The sequence below is a fragment of the Capsicum annuum genome, chromosome 10 (genome assembly GCF_002878395.1).
Source record: "Capsicum annuum cultivar UCD-10X-F1 chromosome 10, UCD10Xv1.1, whole genome shotgun sequence".
Taxonomy (NCBI): Eukaryota; Viridiplantae; Streptophyta; class Magnoliopsida; order Solanales; family Solanaceae; genus Capsicum; species Capsicum annuum.
The window spans coordinates 213,950,127-213,969,514 of record NC_061120.1 but is presented as its reverse complement, the minus strand read 5'-3'; the positions used below and the strand labels follow the sequence as shown (position 1 = coordinate 213,969,514).

Here is a 19,388-nt window from a genome sequence, read left to right as displayed (position 1 = left end):
TATCCTGATTCCTGTTGTCGTAAAAGACTTGGTTTACTATTATCACCAATGTCATTTGAAGAAAGATGGAACAACACTTACTTTTAATGACAGCAACTGCACTTAAACCTGATATTCTTGACGTTTTATGCGGTGGGAAGGACACTATCATGTCTGTCTCTGTATTTGATTAAGTAGTACGTGAAAATACTTTTTACTTGAACGACAAGAAAATATGTTTATTGTCTATTTCAGGTCATCCATGGGTCCGTGTTGGTGGTGTTGCTCCTGATAAGCCTCTTGATTGTGCTGTTCTAAGTCGTCTCAATCAGTTTTCTGCAATGAATAAACTAAAGAAGATAGCAGTCAGAGTAAGTTATTCCTTGAACTTTTCAGACCTATGATAACTGAGTTTGCCTGAGTTATGTCATTCATTGAATTTTTTAACTGCATTTCCCATGTGGCATGTATTTGGTTATTTCTTACATATACATCGATGATCATGAACCAGGCTTATATACATTTCTCACTGATTTTTAAGGAGCGGGCAAAGGATGTCAAAACATGTGACAGTATCAAGTAATACTTTTTAATTATTATGCCTGAACAATCTCTGTTTGCTTTTTAGGTAATTGCTGAAAGTCTGTCTGGAGAGGAAATTGCAGGACTGAAGGAAATGTTCAAAATGATAGATGCAGATAATAGTGGACAGATTACGCTGGAAGAACTGAAAACGGGTTTGGAAAGAGTGGGTGCCAATGTTGAGGATTCAGAAATAGTTAGTCTAATGCAAGCGGTAAGTATCTGTATGTTATGTTCAAGAGCTTTTAGGCGCGCATTATAGACAGCTTTAAATAGCACCTCAGAACAATGTCGATTTTATATGTCATGCTAATCTGTCTAGGGAGGGTAGACTGTATGCAGCCTTACCCCTACCTTTTGAAGGAGTCTATACCACTTACTCTTTGGTACATAGAACTGTAATGTTCCCGTCTCATAAATGGAATGCTTTTTAAGCAAGAACATAGTTATAGGACACAAGTTAATTGAACCAGAAAAATAGTAATGTTGCATAGCTGAGGTTTGCATTGACAATATAATATACCAGTGAGCACATGATCACTTTCCTCTGAATGTGAAAATGTTGTTCAATGTTATTAGTACTTACCAAACTGTTGAAGTCTCCAGCTTCTGCTTGATTTTGTTGGCATTCATAAGAAAACCTTTCTGTGTGGAAAATTCAGGCAGATATTGACAATAGTGGTACCATTGATTATGGCGAGTTTATTGCTGCTATGCTCCATCTGAACAAGATTGAGAAGGAAGATCACATGTATGCCGCGTTTTCATATTTTGATGAAGATGGTAGCGGATATATCACACAGGATGAGCTCCAAAAGGCTTGTGATAAGTTTGGTATAAGCAATATCCCCATCGATGAGCTTATGCGCGAAGTTGATCAAGATAATGTAAACTCTATTGTTCTCATCTTCAGAGTTATATCAGATGCGTAATCTGCATTGTTCTCTGCTTATTTTTCTTCTTTCTTTTTTTCAGGATGGACGCATCGATTACAGTGAATTTGTAGCAATGATGCAAGACACTGGCTTTGGTAATAAGGGAAGCAAATGAGTGTTGTACATATTGCCATTCAATAGGCCTTAAAGCTTGGTAAACTTGAAGTTAGTGATAAAACATAATACAGCTTGTATTATCATCCACCTAAGTACATGAAACAAAAACTTGGATTTCATTTACTTTGCAGGATCAACAACATATAGCTGCACGGAGTACGATAGAATTCCTCAGTATGGTCAATTGAGAGGTCCACCCCGAGGGTGACTCCGATACAATTCTTGGGAGAGCTTGAGAAGCGTTATGGGTAAAGCACCTGACCTACGCTCCGCCATCCATTCCAAGTTTAGGAACCTAGGTAGTATCTCACCTCACACCTAACGGAGTCGATCCTTGTGAGGAGGAGAACTCTCTCTCTTGCTGCCAAAAATGCTTGCTCATGGTCAATCCTGCAGTTGATGATATGATTCTGGACTAATTTCCAGGCATACACCAACTATACATACTGCTTTCTTGTTTAGGAATTTGTCAAGTATACTGTAAAGATTAGTCAGGCATTGTTTTTACATCTAAACAAGTATCTGAACAAAAGTTCAGATTGCATTTTGCTGTAAAGATTAGTCAGGCATCACAGAGGAAAGACAATTTTTTGTCATCCCTCTTAGCATTCAATTTTGTATCTCCTATTTATTTGTCTATTGGTTGTGTTTCCACCCTTTTTTAGATATTGTGCTTGCTCATCTAGTTGATCACCTTCTGAGTGTGGATAAAACTTTATACCCTGTGACCCATTGAACTGTAGCCTGAATGTTTTGGATTGAAGTTGCTCCTGCAGGATAATCCAAGTTTACTACTCCCACACTTTCAATTTGTTTTGTCTCGTTTGACTTTGCTCGGAGTTTAAGAAAGCAACAAAGCCTTTTGACTCTTGTCTTAAACTAAAGATACAAGATCTTAGAATGTATCTTTAGTGATCCTAAACATGCTTACGTGGAAAATTGAAATTAAAGAATTTCTAAGAATGAAAAAAAAAAACATTCTTTTTGAAACGAACTTAAAAAAGTAAACGAATAAACTAAAACTCTAAGACTTGATCGCTAAGATAACTTGCTGACATAGTGATATGGTTCTTCTTTGGGAAGATAACCTTTTGATATCAATGGATTGTAATAGTCCCAACTGTGCTGAAGGGTATATTATTGTTGCTTCTTGTGCTTCAGTAGGGAACTAGAACAGCAATGTTGTTTAAGTGATTTTCTGCATCAATATGATATACTACAGCATATGCCTGGGATTGTTAACAAAGGGACGGAAAATTACACGGTATAGATAAGGTCAAATTTCGTTTATGTATACATAGTAGATGTTGAATTTCCTTAGCTTCAACATTGTTGTTTACGTTTAAAAGAAAAGACATATAATGACCATTTTTTGGGGGTCAAATGTTACTTTGTAGCTTAACAACTAGATATCATGCTAGTGTCCTTAACCAACCAAGTAGCCTTAGAAGAGCACTGTCCAACACATCAGATTTTTCCTCAAACCCTGTGACAGAAAAAGGAGATCTCAAATCAAACAGAGAGTTACTTATATGTACTTCAAAATAAATCGGAATACATTGATAGACCCTTATAATAAGCTGTACGGAGGTGATATATTTTATGCAATTAACTACTTATCTATCTAATAGGCACTTGAGAAGATGCACAAAATCTTTTCTAAATTTGAGCCGAAGTGTCTAATAGGAATACTTTAGCATGTGTTCAGGTGGTGCTCAACTGAAACACGTCATAGTTTTAGTGTAAATGAAATTTACTAGCAATATTTGGACTACCATGTTTACCTAAGTCAGCCGCAACACGATGAGCGCACATTACTCCTGAAAAGGCTACAGCTATAACTCCTTGTCCCGGAAAGCAACTATCACCAACACAATATAGACCATCTATAGCCTGTAAATTTTATAACCAATATGGAACAGTTAATTCTGTGTGCTTTTGTTTATCAGTGGAACAGCAAAACAACTAACACTGAAAGAATGATAAACTTACAGTGGTATTGAAAGGCATTCCAAGTAGTCCCTTTGGTGTTCCCCGTGGCATTGGTCCATAGGTACCACTATCACGAGCAAGGTATCGTCTGTGGGTCTTTGGTGTTCCCACCTACAACAATTCAATTGTAAACATAGATGGTGAAACTCCATGGTTAGAACTATTTCAGCGGGCATAAGAGCGTGTGGACTTGGTACTGAAGTAAGCTAATATTTATCATTATAGCCAACTATTAAGTTCATAAAATCAAGAATTTACCTCCTTAAAGAGAATAGATGACTTAAGCCCTGGGAAGAGTGTTTTTTCAAGTCTGCTTATAATCTTTTCAGCAACAAGATCTTTCTTCGCGTCATAGTCTTTCCGAGAGAGTCCCTAGTAAGGAAAAAGGGCTTACTGTAATTTCCATAAATAAAAGACAAAGGCACACATATATGTGGAAGAGGTTACTACCAACACTGAGGGAATGTACAGATTTTACCTCATAATCTTCTATGCTCGACGTTGTAAAAATGTGAAGAATATGGTGCCCTTCGGGGGCCAATGATGAATCAAGAACTGTTGGAATGCTCAAGAATATACTTCCATATGGTTTCTCCAAATTTGTCCAGTTATCCTGTAAAATGAAGGAATCATGAATATGAACCTCAAGTAAAAGGGCAGCTTGGTGCACTAATCTCCCGCAATGCGCAGGGTTTGGGTAAGCGCCTGACCATAAAGGTCTATTGCACGCAGTCTTACCTTGCAGACCTCCTGGACACATGGCAGTAACTTTATTAGTTACGTCAAGACTCCCCCTTCAATATGAACCTCAAGTATGAAAAATAAATAGCAACTAAATTGAGGTGACATAGTACCTCAAGGACAAAATGGTGGCAATCAGTGTCTGGTGGTAAAACATCTGCTTTAACCCCCAAATGAATAGAAAGAAAAGAAGGTGCTTTTACATAAGCTTTCTGGAAATTTTCTTCTTCTTTTGGAAGATTCTCAGCTTTTAAAAGCTTTCCTACAATGTAAGACACTTGACATAAAAGACAAGATCTGAAGATAAACAAATATGTGCAGGATACCCGCAGTACTGGCCGCTAATACAAAAAGAAATCTTAAGAAAACATATAAACTATACTGGCTTCCGGGAAACTAACCAAAAGTATCCCATCTGGTGGCATTCGATACTACGGTTTTAGCATAAAACTTCCTTCCATCAGAAAGCTTCACTCCCACCTAAATGAAAAAAGAAGAGTTAGAGACAATATATGTGTAAATTAAGACAACATTGAAAGAGATGACAGAAGACACGATTAAGACATGGAAAAACACAATGCCATTATATTGTTAGGTACAATTTAGTCATGTATGTAAAAATACGTCGACACATCAGTAGATTAACTTCAGGGGAGTAACTGAAAATCCAATTAAAGGGGTGTAGGACATACACAATGTTGTGATAAGTAAAATATCACACTGTATATCAATTACAATCAACTATAGCAAATGCATGACATTTTAACAGCAGATGTTTGGTTTTCCCTCTTCGTTGTCCTCATTCTTTTCTTCTTTTTCTGTATACTACTATCCAATTTTTCTAAAAATGTTTTAACACCCTAACATGCTAATGTTACCTTAAATATTAAAACGGCTCGTCAAATGCATTTAGAGATACCAAAGACATATCACATATGTAGCACAAGTGTTTTTGATGGCCAAACAATATAAAGAAGATATGACCAGAGTTATTAGTGTGTGAAACACGAGTCCTTGTATGTCTAAATAGTGTCAGCTAAAACATTCCAAAGCCAACACCAGACTACAGCTTTTGCATCTCATAATCGGAATAATCACTCTCAACAAAAGTTTCAAACTCGTCCTACGACAGAAGACTCACAGCTTTGCCATTGTCCAAAATGATACTTGTGACGTTTGCCCTATAAATTATCTGACTTCCGTGATCACCCAAGCCTTTCGCTAAGGATTTGGCAATCTCGCCAACTCCACCAACAGGATAGTTGATTCCACCAAAATGTCTGTCACATAGAACCTGAAGAAAGAAAACTCATGAGGAAGTGGAACTGGATATCAAGAAACGCAACACAGACTATGGTTAATACGCAGAATTACCATGCTTGCATTGATCATTGGTGTTTGTAATGCATTAACTGTACTCACAATAAAGCACTGCAAAGGAGAAAATAGAGTGGAATTCGTCAAAAGGTAAAAAAAATCATCAGAACTGATAATAAGTTATACACATTATACGCCTCACCTCTGCATCTATAAAGGACAGCAACCCTGGATCTCTTATATACTTCCGAGCAATGTCACCGGCATTCTGGGGCAAATAGTAGGCTGTAATGAATAATGATGGCATAAATTAAGATTCAACAGAAAGATATTCAAGCACGTGTGGCGCTGCACGAATCAGCATGAAAAATGACTCCTTAATTTTTTTGATGACCTAAATCCGTCTGGGGACAACACTTAGGACCAACATAGTGTTTGAAACTCGCGGATAATGGCCCCACCCTCTTTACTATTCCCTGCTTAAATAACAGGTTTTGTTCACAAGTCCCACAACATTCTTGAACTAAGCCCTGAGGAGCTAAAAAATGACTCTGCCATTAGGGACGTATTCTTAAATTAGTCCCATCAAAGGATATGTGCAAATTCCAGGAATTACAGGAACATATCATATGGCGAACACTTTTGGGTTAGCACGTCTATGAAAGAATTTTCCAAGATTTTTGAGCCATCAGTCGAACTACAATATTAACTAATTGCAACAATAACAAATTTAAAGCATGTAAAGCAGAACTCTTAAGCAGAAAAAAGGCGATTTAGCAGCATAAGATTTCGTCATGGTTAAGCAAAAGGAGTAGTAGTATATCAAGTAAATAGAAGTTACAAGGTGAAGGAGGTCTTTGTTTAAGCGGCACTAAAGACACAAGCCACCTTAGATGGAAAATTATACGATCTTTTGGTTATGAATTTCTTGACTGTTAAAAAAAGTTTGGAGTAAAATCAGAGTATTTGCATTATTGGGCAAATTTTGTGGATTCTTCAGATGCCCTAAAAGTTAGCAATTTGATCTACCAGTTCTAGATACTTACACGCTCCAATAACCGTACACAATACGTATCCATAAACGAATCCAAGCAACATAGACTATAGATATCGTGTGAGTTACGACATTTCTCTGGACTATCTATTAGTGTAAATTTGTCTACCAATAAAATGAAAAGGACAAAAAACAAAGTTAACATTATGGGAAGATAGAGCACTAAGCTGCACCTTTTTACCCATTTCTAGCATTAGGACTGCAGGCACAGATAAATAAATACATTGAAGTTAAAGGCCAAAGAAAAATTACCAAGAGTCAAGCATTCAAGGGGCTTCTTAAAAAACTGGCCAAAAAGGTAGATGGGCTCCTCCAAAGACTTCAGTTCCAATGAATTCAGAGAATTAAAGATCTGCGCATCCACAACCAATTATGAGTCTAAATGAAAGGCCAAACTTTAAAGCATGCTGCAGACACCTTAATGAAGACAAACCTTCCAGCATTCGCTATAGAATTTGATAATCCCTTCTTTTTCATGTGGAAATTTACTCACGAGCTCTTCAATGAAGTCGTCATATTCTCGGTGTATACGGACAGAAAGGTCATTTGGCAGGTGGAAATGTACAGTTGTCGGGTCAGGTATAACTTCTAGTCTACATCCTACTGCTGCCAATGCTTGAGTAATCAAATTGAGGTTTCCCTGTCAAAAGATGTGAGATGTTAGTTTAAAACTGATTAGGAACGACAAATCGTCATTTACATTGCAACTACACACAATAGAATAAAGCATACACCATGGTCGGCATAAATTATGTTAATGACGTAATTATTATAGGTAATATTTGGATGGCATTTTTGATTGAAACATAATCACTTCCGCATTTTCAGACTATGGAGCTTGGAAAATTGAGATACTTCCTAGGCATCAAAGTGGGCCAATCTAGAGCAGAAAACATGCATCAGACATAGTCGAGGAACAGGCATGTAAGTATTCAGCCTACTTGCCCTCTATTAAATTTAAATTTAGAGCTCTTGCTGGGATGAAAAAGCCCCTCACCGGTCCAGGTCTATGTAGAAAGACGATAGGCCAGGTGGAATTACCCCACTACATCTAGCCTAATAATGCTTTGTTGTGAGCATAGTGAGTTTGTGTATGAATCCCCATGTGATACTCAGTAGGATGCTACAATTTTCATTCTTGTACACATCAAATCTGTTCTATGAAATGAAATACTCTATGACCATATAAAAGATTAGCACATTGCTAGTTACACTAGTGTAGATTAGGTAGGTGCACCTTTTGATAGGAGTCCTCTGATGGGTATAGTGTAATGTTGATGATATCATGATTAGTAGGAAATCAACTATAATTGCATATAAGTGTATGCTTAGATAACCAAGTGATGACAACAGCAACATGTGGCTTGTACAATGAAAAACTGTTCTTGGAACTGAAGTTTGAAGCGATAAGTCAGAATAAGGACGTTATTTATTTATTCATTTGATGGGTAGAATATGGAAATTTGTAACATATGAACCACACGTTGTATCAAATCCAGGACAGGATTAGGTGCATTGGAGAAAAGACACTTTCTGGGATCATTGTCGCCACCTTTGTTAAATCAAACAACCAACTGCAGACACTTGAAGTTTCTCCTCGGTCTTCGAATAAGTTATATGTACAATAAGCTTGGGACATGTGACATGTGCACACCAACTTGGAAGTTTTAGAATGGATGCACATGTGTAAATAGTATTTCTACAGTGCTATTCTTCAGCATTTTGTTACTTTATTCCAAGAGCATATATAAAAGCACGATGCGTTAGACACTATATTTGCGAATTGTCCAAATCCATTCTCTTCTTTTCACAATGTTATAGGCTCGGGGCAGGAAACCATAGGGGGGAAATGAACAGGAAATTATAAGTGACCTGTCCTTAAACCCCAGATATATCTTTCCTTATCTCTCCTAGCCTAGTGTGTTACTTAACAGCTACTTCAAAAAGTTTGCAATATTTTCTTATAAACCAGCAGATATATATCCAATGTTGTCTTATATCCTCCAAAGGAAGATTACTTAAAAGACTACTTGCATAGATAGCTAAGGCAATGAAGCAAATTTGATTTTAAGGAATCAACCAACAGCAGACAACATTTGAGGGTAATTAGAAGTACTATTCAGTATGAAGGACTATAGTAGTGAAATAAAATCTGCACGATCAAAATGCAAACAAGTACAACTCTCTTCAGCCAAACTAAATCATTCGATATCCCTATCAACTACTCTTTCTAAATATTTCTACGTCAATGCACTGGCCCCATATCAAGTGTTACTATTGCTTTCAAACTCTTCAAAACTTTTACTTTTTTGATATCTACTTAACAGCTTGTTATGGATGGCTGTTACCTATTGTATTATATTGTGTTGTTCGTTCATGTTTGTTTGATTGTTACTCAATTTTATAGTATCTTATCGCTAAATTTATCATTAGGTAACGAGGAAAAGTCTCATTTTATGTAATGACCGATTTGGTCTGATCGCATCGTGACCTTATATTTTTCACAGTTTGTCATTGCTTATTATCTAAGAATCTTATTTTACCCATTACCCTACCTTTTTATAATAACTTTACCCCGTACCCCACTTTTCTTGTAAGTTTATCCTTCAAATTGTTGATGTGTGACATATATAACGACGAAAAAAGATACAATCTATGCAAAAATTGTATTCAACAAAATCAAAAAGTACAATTCAATACAACACAATGCAATATAATATGATACGTAACAATCGTCCAAACAAGATGTAACAGAAAACAAGTATTCAGACAACTAACCTTATCACTGAACCCAAACATCACTGATGAACCAACATCAAACTTATAACCATCCCTTTCGTAAAATCCGGAGCTTCCACCAGGAATAACATACTTCTCCAAAACTAAAACCTTAGCTCCCTTAACTGCCAGCTGCGTCGCTGCCACCAATCCACCTATTCCTGACCCTATAACAATGGCATCATAGCTGCCACTTTCATTTCCTTCTACATCACTACTTCCAGAACTCTCCACCTTTTTATCTACATCTAGAACTGCTTTCAACTTCGACGCACTACCCCCTTTTCTTCCCTTAGCCTTGTAAAGCTTCTGGTGATCTATACAATTCCCAATTCTCAAAGGGTCAAAACAAGAACTTCTCTGTTTATTACATCTGAGTTTGCTATCACCCAAAGCTACAATCTTGCAAGTACCATCGAGAAGTGAATTGGGAAACACAAAATTCAAGGTACCCATTTTTATATTTCACAAAATTTGAGGTTCCTAGAGAGTTAACCAAACAAGACTTGAATTTTTGCCTTGTGGGTTTCAAGCTATCCAATTCTCTTTACTTCTGCAAGTTCCAAAGTACTGAGAAATTCAAAAATTGAATCTTTTTTACTTCGAATTTTTGAAAACCAAAGATTACAGAAACCATAAAACTACAAAAATGGAATCTTGACAACTCTCTACTTCAGCAACTGCCAAAATACTGAGAAATTCAAAAAAGAGTGAACCTTTTTTTCCTCTAATTTGTTGAAAATCGAAGATTACAGACGCCATAAACTACAAAAAAAAAAGGGATTCTTGACAATTCTTTACTTCTACAACTACAAAAGCACACAGAATTGTAAAAGATTGAATCTTTTCTCTTTAAATTGTTGAAAAATCAAGATTACAGGCACCAATAACTATAAAAATGAAATTATGACAATTCTTAGGACTCACAAAGACTTGAACTTTTGCCTTGTGGGTATCAAACTATCCAATTCTTTACTTCTGTAACTACAAACACACTCAGAATTTATTTATTTATTTAAAATAAAATGTTGAAAATTCAAGATTACAGGCACCAATAACTATAAAAATGGAATTTTGACAACTCTTAGGCCAAAACCTACCCAACTGTTTGGCTAAATGAAGTGTGTGAGCAAAGTGAGAGAAGTATTAAGGTGGATTTTGATGAGGTGGGTATAAGCAAAGTGAAGGGTTGTTTCCTTGTTTATAGTGTTTGAAATGAGAGAAGTGGATTGGCATGATTCCACTTATGTGATTCCCAGTGGAGATGAGACAGTATGGTAGTATTTTTTTGCTGGCCAAAATGTTTTGGTGCTTCTTTGGTTAATGGTCAGTTATCTAGGTGGATTAAGTGGGGATTGGATTTTATTTTCTTTTAAAAATAAAATTATTTGATGTTTGATATTGCAAAGTGAGAGAAGTATTTGGAAAAATTGCTCCAACAGGATTGGATTGTGAATAAGCAAAAAGGTTTGGAGTTTATTAAAATCCTAAATGATCCTAAACTATAAGTCAGCTGCTTTAATCACCCCAACATTCCAAACTCCTATAGCTGCAAAATCTGGTTAATGCATGATTGAGGATACTTTTAACTTGAGTGCACCTGACAATTAAGGTGGCGTTCGATCATAAAAATTATAATTCTTCAGAGTTGGAGTTAGAGTTGATGATGAATATAAATTAAAGGTGTTTTTAAAATTTTGTGAGAAAAGTATGAGTAAAAAAAGTAAAAATCAGTAAAACTTGTTTTCACTTTTTTAAATACAATTTTGACATTGTATTTGAAATTCTTATAGCCAAACACAGACAGTTTTTATTTTTTTCACTAAAATGAAATAATTTTTCGAAAAAAAATGAAAATTTTTCATGGCCAAATTGCTACTAAATATTTTAACTTTGAAGATACATTTCTGTCCAAGACATACTTAACTTAATTTCAGAATCCATAAAGTCATGCCTTAAATTTTTCACAAAACTTATGTCGAATATAAATTTATGTCTTGTGAATTAGATACTACATGACTTCTGTCGAACAAGACAAACATTCTTTATACTAAATGCCTTGTGAAATGTATTTTAGCCCACAAATTTTCAGTAAATGAGCAGAAAACATAAAAATTATGAGTCACCTTGAAATATAAGCAATACGCATGAAAAAACTTAATGTAATTTTAGATTTGTTGAAGCTTCAATACAAACACCACGTTGAGAAAATATTAGTCACTCCTCTTTATTTGTGTAAGTTAATTTTATTTGTCATAGAGTTTAAAAAATTTTGAAATTTGTGGTGTAAAATAAATTTAATATGTTTATGAGACTGTAAATCATTTCATTAACGTAAAGACATTTAAAAATTAAATTATTATTAAATATAAAAATGTAAAAAGAAAAGTGAGTAGTATAAAGTTAGGACAGATGAAGTAGTATATTTTTAGGAAAAATTACACAAATCTCATCCCTTAATGTTTTAAAAATTACATAAAATTCCAAATTCATATTTATTAGTGATACATATACATATGTATCACTAGTCCATATGTATCACAATTCTAAATTCCGGGATAAGATGTAATTAGCAAATTATGTGAGATTTTATGTAATATTGCTCAAACTATCCGGGATTTATGTAAGTTACTCATATTTTTACTCCTCTGTTTCAATTTATGTGTCAATTTTTATTTTTCGAGAGCTAAACAATTCAAGTTTGATCGTAAATTCAGATATGAAATTTTCAAATTTTTTAAAATAAAATTTATATATTTAAAAACTACAAAAAAAATATTATAAGTCATAATTATTAACAATTCAAATATATCGAAAAAATATATTAAAAAAATAAGGTAAAGACAAATTTTTTGACTATCAAAATTCGAAAATCAATTCATAAATTGAGTATCAAAGAGAGCATATTCCTTTTTTATTTATCTAAGATCAGTTTTAAAAAAAATAAAAAAAATTGTTTGGACAGGAATAAAAATAATATGATCCCATTTTGGGTTAGCGTTTTTTTTTTTTTTTTTAAATTTTTTTTTTTACAAAAGAAGCGCCAAACTATTTGGATCCACATGGCTATACGCAATTAGCTGTTCCCTTTACATATTTGCGATCTCTTTACCCCTAAAAAAAAAATAAAAAAAATTTGTTCAATCTCCAAATCCCATTTCAGGTAACCCTTTATCTCTCTATACATTTTGTTTTATTATTTTAATCGGTTTTTACACACCTCGAACTATTAATTTTTGATCTATCTTGCATATATGTGTATATATTTTTTATAATTGTGTTGTTCAGGTTAACTATTGTGTACCTCGACTATTCACGGGTTAACTGTCACCTCGACTATTCACAGGTTAACTGTCACCTTCCACCTTCCACATATCTCTCTAATAAAAATTTCGTAAATATTTGATTGTGAATACAGTTGTTATTGTTATTTGTAAATTAAATTGAGATTAATGTAGGAACTTGTAAACTTCAAATCCTGAATCTGGCTTAGATTGTAGGTAATTTTGTTTAGAAGGATGGTTGTAGATGTGTATAGATATTCTTAGATTTCATGAATATTTGATTGTGAATAAAATGATTATTGTTATTGTAAATCCTGAATCTGTCTTGGGTAGCTGGTAGCTTTATTTAGAAGGATTGTTCTGGATGTGTACAGATAGATATATTTAGGTTTCATGAACATTGAGAATTAGCTATGAATGTTTAGGTTTTATTGGATTTCTAAGGAAAAAAGGGTTTTGAATTAAATCTGATTGTATATGTATAACTTCACTTATAAGAAAAATGTGAATGAATTTTATGGTTTGGATCTTTTGCCCATAAGTTGAAATTTTGTGTGGATTTGGGGCACGATTTGTAATTTGATGGATTCAAGACTCTAGACCCACATTCCTTCTCGTGGGTCTGAAGGCTTGGTGAATTGTTATTGAGTTTGGTTTTCAGAATTTAGGGGCATAAACCGAAACTTATTCTTGAATATGTATATATGTATTTTTGATAACCGTGCTGTTCGTGTTAGCTTGTTCGCACCTCAACTAATTTCACAGGATACCTGTTAGTTCTTATGGTACCAGGCAACTCTGTCCACCAAGGCTAGGACAAATTGAAAGAAATCACCAATTGTCTTTGTTGGAATTCGAACATGAGACTTCTTGGTTCTCAACCCACTCTATTGACCACTAGGCCACATCCTTGGATATCCTGCATTTTTAAACATGCACAATCGATAAGATTACAGGTTGCCTGTGTAGAGGATGTGGTACTTTTACATGATTAGTCCATGAACCTGCTAATATTTACCAAATTCAATCTTGTTCGAGTAATTTTATCTTCAGTTAGTTTGAGTTATGATATTGAAATGAATTTCACGCCCAAACGTTTAGGTTTTTATGGGTGGAAATGGATAGCTGATTGCCCTTACAGCTGCATCATTTTGTAGTTTCAAGTAAGGCATGGAAAATTTGAACCGTTTTTGCTCATTGCAACTTTTTTGGGGTTAGAAGAGATTTAAATTTGGGAACTGAAAATGCCGACGGCAAATAGAAGAGAAGGCTGAATTTTTCTGTTCAAACTAACGAAAAGTGAACAAGACATGTATAAAAGAGATAGATAAATGAAGTGCTTGTTTTGCACTATATGAGTTTTCATAAGCTGGTCTAAAACCTTTTAGTGTATCAAATTCATCAGAGATAGATGTTTCTCTCTGTCTCTCATTTTCTTATTGGTGGCTATCTTTGTGTGTGGAATATGTTGAGTTAAAACTTGACAGATAGAGTTCATGCATTTGCTTGAGATAGTTGGGACTATTACTGGCTCCAGGAAACTTATCTCTCTCTGAGTTCTTTTATTTTCTGGATAATATCAACAAGACTCATTTACCCCCAGTGGTGCCCATATGATTAAATTATCTTATACTGGTGGCAGAGGCGGATGTAGGATTTAAATTTTGTGGGTTCCCCATATTAGATAAAAAAAAAAAAAAATAGTAAGTTATGGGATTTGAACCCACAACCATGAGGTCAATAAATTTTTTACAAGCTCCTCTACTCCACCAGACCAACAATACACTTTGGTTATGGGTTCCCAACTTATAATTTTTATATATTTACTATATTTCTCTATATAAATACTAGATCCGTATGAAAGTTATTGGGTTTCCGAAAACCCCCAATGGGATCCCTAGATCCGCCCCTGACTGGGGGAGTCAGATGGAATTCTATAATTCGACCCTTAAAGACAAGGGTAACAAACTGGCTCCTTCAAACTGTCTCAGCGAGGCTCGACCATGAAATCCCATGCGTCCCTCATGGGCAATTTTGTTTAAGATGAAATTTTCCTTGGAATGAGATACATGATCAAAATAAAAATATTTTATAGAGTAAAACCTGTGTCTAATTATATAATCCTACCAAGTAATTATGGACATATTGTGATTGGGCCACAACCATTGACTGCACTATATGAAGAAAAAGCTGGTTTCTATGAAGATTTCTGTTGGCAATCTTTTGATGTTGCTATTGTCAATGCTATTTGAAAGATATAAAACTAGAATTTATTAAGAAAATTTGTCTCTATTATCCTGGAGATTGTTCTATCATCTATGTTTTGCATATCATTGCATGTTCCAGTGGATAGGCATGTTGAGCAATAATTCTGAACTTTTTCACCTTTATTTCCTTTTCTTTTCATTTTGTTTCAGGTTGAAACCAACTTACATCAATCATGGATCGGCTAACCAGTGCTGCACGTCTTATGATAGTCTCAGATCTTGACCATACGATGGTGGGGTTTGTCATAGTTGTCATTTTTCCTGTATATGCTGCTGTAACTTACCTAAAGACGTTGCTTTATAGGTAGATCATCATGATACCGAGAACCTTTCTCTGCTTAGGTTCAATGCTTTATGGGAAGCCAATTATCGTGACAACTCTTTGTTAGTGTTTTCTACTGGGAGATCACCTACACTTTACAAGGAGTTGAGGAAAGAAAAGCCCATGCTAACCCCAGATATTACTATTATGTCTGTGGGAACTGAAATAACATATGGTAACTCTATGGTGCCCGATGATGGGTGGGAAACTTTTCTAAATAACAAATGGGATAGAAAGATTGTAACAGAGGAGACATGCAAGTTTCCTGAACTCACTCTCCAGGTACATTTATGGGTTGGCATCAGATCAGTTGTTACTTCAGTTTCAATTACGCAGCTTAACTGAATTCTAGAACACGAATATTAGGTATGGTTTAAAAATGGTTTGTAAGCTAAAACGTAATTTGAGCAATTGAAAATAGATTTCTGTTGATTTGTACAGGCAGAATCAGAGCAGCGACCTCACAAGGTCAGTTTCTCTGTTCAGAAAGAGAAAGCAGAAGATATAATGAAAACTCTTTCCAAGCGCTTGGAAGAACGTGGGGTATGATACAACTTTTGCACTTCAGATTTGTATCAATATGACTAGGTTCATATAGCAAGATGAAAACATGTCGTTCTAGCTGTGCTCCAGTGAACACAATTCTTTTAGATTCATGTTGAGCTTCCTGTCTGTTGTGCAGCTGGATGTCAAAATAATTTACAGTGGGGGGATGGATCTAGATATATTACCACAAGGTGCTGGGAAAGGACAAGCACTTGCATATCTGCTTAAGAAATTGAAGAGTGAGGGGAAATTACCACACAACACCCTTGCCTGCGGTGACTCTGGGAATGACGCTGAGCTATTCAGTATCCCAGATGTGTATGGTGTAATGGTTGGTGGCTCAGCTATTCTCCAACATATATTTATAATCAGGTAATATATTCTCATGTTTGTGGTCAGAAGTACTCTGAAAATGTACAATCACTTTACAGGTAGCTAATGCACAGGAGGAATTACTGCAGTGGCATGCTGCAAATGCAAAAAATAACCCCAAAGTAATTCATGCATCTGAGAGATGTGCCGCCGGTATCATACAAGCCATTGGTCATTTCAACCTTGGTCCAAGTACCTCCCCTAGAGATGTTATGGATTTGTCAGATTGCAAGATGGACAACTTTGTTCCCGCCTATGAGGTTGTCAAATTTTACCTGTTTTTCGAGAAATGGAGGCGTGGAGAAATTGAGCATTCTGAACATTACCTGGCAAACCTGAAAGCAGTGTGTGTAAGTTTATTACCCTATACGTACTGTAATTTCATTGTCTACCCTATACGTACTGTAATTTCATTGTCTTATTTGTTTATGAATTTGACCGCAGATTCTAAAGAATTTTTCCGCCCTAAGTAATCCCCCCACCCCGCCCAACCCACCCACCCTTTCACACAACCAACCATAAAGAGAAGTTTGTATAGTTTATCCATGGTCTCTACAAATATGAATTTTGAAGTAACAAACTAAAGTAGTATCATATGCTCAATTGAAAAGAAGTGATATCCTATACGCTCCATGTACTTCCTCTCTCTTTCCGACTCCCTTGATACTCCTGGTCTTAGTTTTTTATTTGAGTGGGAGGCCGAAGGTGAGAGGTGGGTTTAATTAAGGCCATTGTTTCTCATTGTGATTGGAGATCCTTATTTGCTAACTCTTGTTGCTGCAGAGACCATCTGGTACTTTTGTCCACCCATCTGGTGTTGAGAAATCACTTCAGGAATGTGTAACTTTATTCAGAACATGTCATGGTGACAAGCAGGGGAAACAATATCGTATTTGGGTCGATCAAGTTTTACCTGCACAGGTTGGTTCGGACTCATGGTTAGTGAGTTTCAAGAAGTGGGAGCTCTCTGGTGAGTATCTGTTTCCTCATGATCTGCTCTACTTTGTACATGTTCCTAAATGTCGCTTCATTTCTCTTCACCTTTTACAGTCTATCACATGCTTTTCCCACACTGCCTTCCACGTAATAATTCCAACCTCATTTACTAAATGTGACTCCAACACCCTTTTATTGGATCTGCTTTCCATCTTAATGAAGATGTGTTTTTCTTCCTTCCATGGTAGTGATCTGTACATGTTGTTGAAGTTGTATTCCAGCAACAGAGAACCTATTATGAAACAGCTGATGCCCGAAGCCATTCTTAAATACGTCTCAATAAAAAAAAAAAAATTTGGTTCATTCCGCTCGATTGCTTTCTCTAGCTACCTCAATCATACAGTAGAATTACGAGGGACGTTCCTGCAATCACTATCTCAGTCTACCAATCATGCATGGAATCATCTGTTCCTTGTCCTACGAGACTTCTGTAGCATACACCAAACCCACTGTTAAGCCCCGTACCAGACCACATGAACCTTCTACTCTGGATATAGGTAGTTGTAGCAAAGAGAGTGGGGCATAGTAATGAGTCAAGTATATAGCTTTTTCATTTGATCTTGTGTGAGCTTTAGTTGCTAATATTGTAATATTTGGTCTACCAATAGTCTTACCACTGAAGAGGCTCTCTATTCTCCTATCTTATTTCACCGTAGTCAAAGTTTAGGTAAACTATCATGCATCTTCCTGCTTCTGGGGGAAAGTGAGAGGAGTTTATGTAGTGACGTTGCTTCAGATTTCATGTAACTATACTCCTCTCATAAGGTTGTTAACGGTCAGTATTGGATCAGCACAGTAGTCAAACAGCCCCATTTGTTAGCTTCTTCCCTTTATCTGCAACGAAATAGACTTGAATGTTAGTTTCTGAAGGGAAAATGGAGCGGTCATAAGCGATCACCAAATTGCTGCAAGCAGGCCAACTCAATGCTTATGCAACACTTGCATTTTTGTTCTCATAGTGTTTCTTAGGCATATTACATAGACACTCAAACCTGCTGGCAAGTAAATATTTCAACTTTGAGTATGCACATCTAGACACCTTAACTCGTCTCCACTGTATCAGTTGAACACTCCAACTTACAAAATGATCATCTAGACGCGTCTAAAATTTATATGCGATGTCAGCTTTGGGTGTCCACGAGATACAATGGGACGAGTTGGAGTTTCAGTTGCTAATTGAGACCAATTTGAGATGTCTAGATGTGCACTCTCAAAGTTGGCAGTGCTTGCTTGCTAGTTGAGGCCAAGTTTGAGTGCGTGTTTTTCTTCTTGTTTTCTCATTGCTGTCTAACAAACCGCTAATTCGTGCAGGTGAAGACAGGCGATGTTGCATAACTACAGTCCTATTAAGTTCAAAGGTAAAATTTCAACAGTACAGATCGAAAGTAATGTTTCCACGTAAAAATCATACAACTGAAACCAGTTGTAATCTTCTCTTTGCTCGCAGGGTAAGACTCTCGCAGATGGGCTCACTTGGACTCATGTACATCAGACATGGCTGCACGGTTCTGCACCAAGTGACTCCACAGCCTGGCTCGTTTAGATTGTCAGCTGAGTTTATTGTCTCTCAAAAGTCTTGTACTCTTTTTACCAGTTAACCCAGAATAAACACAATATACAAACTGTAGTTGGTAATCAATGTATTACAAACATTATCCTTCGTTGATAATCAATGTATTACCATCTAAACCAATGAAGATGGCTTTATCTTGTGTGTAGTATAAAAATTGGCGGAACCCATCGACAGACACTTAAACTTTGCACGATCTTTCACTTTGGCACCTAAAGTAGACGATGTTTATTTTAAACACCTAAATCAGCTATTAACTGTGTCATTTTGACACTATTTTTTACAATCAACTAATATTATAGTGTGTAACACACGTTGCTAACATGATATACGACCAGTTAAAAAAGGACACGTGGCATTCTTGTGTAAAATAATAATTGTAAATAAATTATAATTAAAAATTTAATTTTTAAATAAAAATTAGTAAATAAATACTCCCGCCTCCCAACCAACATCATCTTCTCCAAGTATCCCCACTACCACCCCAAGCTTATCTTCTCCAAGTACCCAACCTTTGCTGCAGTAATACCCCCTTT

At 35.7% G+C, this 19,388-nt stretch overlaps 2 protein-coding genes and 1 pseudogene across 9 annotated transcripts; 2 read left to right on the top strand and 1 right to left on the bottom strand.

Moving 5' to 3' along the window:
• The window catches only part of LOC107854504, a 6,835-nt pseudogene extending 4,949 nt beyond the window's left edge, over window positions 1-1,886 (top strand).
• Window positions 1,887-2,848: 962 nt separating this feature from the next.
• Window positions 2,849-11,055, bottom strand: LOC107854534 (prolycopene isomerase, chloroplastic). 6 transcript variants are annotated; one of them, XM_047397356.1, is made up of 15 exons: window positions 10,596-10,902; window positions 9,496-10,065; window positions 7,151-7,357; window positions 6,970-7,069; window positions 5,866-5,948; window positions 5,721-5,777; window positions 5,488-5,640; window positions 4,748-4,826; window positions 4,460-4,608; window positions 4,344-4,355; window positions 4,084-4,218; window positions 3,864-3,977; window positions 3,606-3,716; window positions 3,398-3,506; window positions 2,849-3,099 (listed from the first exon to the last, which is right to left on the bottom strand). In XM_047397356.1, exons 2-15 carry the CDS (start codon window positions 9,949-9,951, stop codon window positions 3,026-3,028), a joined length of 1,839 nt encoding a protein of 612 aa, XP_047253312.1. In that variant the 5' UTR covers window positions 9,952-10,065; window positions 10,596-10,902; the 3' UTR covers window positions 2,849-3,025. The 6 variants fall into 6 exon arrangements, with proteins under 6 accessions (XP_047253312.1, XP_047253311.1, XP_047253310.1 ...); XM_047397355.1 differs by having other exon boundaries at window positions 9,496-10,048; window positions 10,596-10,901; XM_047397354.1 differs by having other exon boundaries at window positions 9,496-10,902.
• Window positions 11,056-12,495: 1,440 nt separating this feature from the next.
• LOC107854535 (sucrose-phosphatase 2) lies at window positions 12,496-18,989 on the top strand. 3 transcript variants are annotated; one of them, XM_016699538.2, is made up of 10 exons: window positions 12,496-12,658; window positions 12,784-12,841; window positions 15,197-15,279; window positions 15,351-15,650; window positions 15,810-15,911; window positions 16,051-16,245; window positions 16,346-16,636; window positions 17,070-17,256; window positions 18,594-18,640; window positions 18,730-18,989. In XM_016699538.2, exons 3-10 carry the CDS (start codon window positions 15,220-15,222, stop codon window positions 18,823-18,825), a joined length of 1,278 nt encoding a protein of 425 aa, XP_016555024.1. In that variant the 5' UTR covers window positions 12,496-12,658; window positions 12,784-12,841; window positions 15,197-15,219; the 3' UTR covers window positions 18,826-18,989. The 3 variants fall into 3 exon arrangements, with proteins under 3 accessions (XP_016555024.1, XP_016555025.1, XP_016555026.1); XM_016699539.2 differs by lacking the exon at window positions 12,784-12,841 and having other exon boundaries at window positions 12,506-12,658; XM_016699540.2 differs by lacking the exons at window positions 12,496-12,658; window positions 12,784-12,841 and adding an exon at window positions 12,936-12,995.
• Window positions 18,990-19,388: the final 399 nt, after the last annotated feature.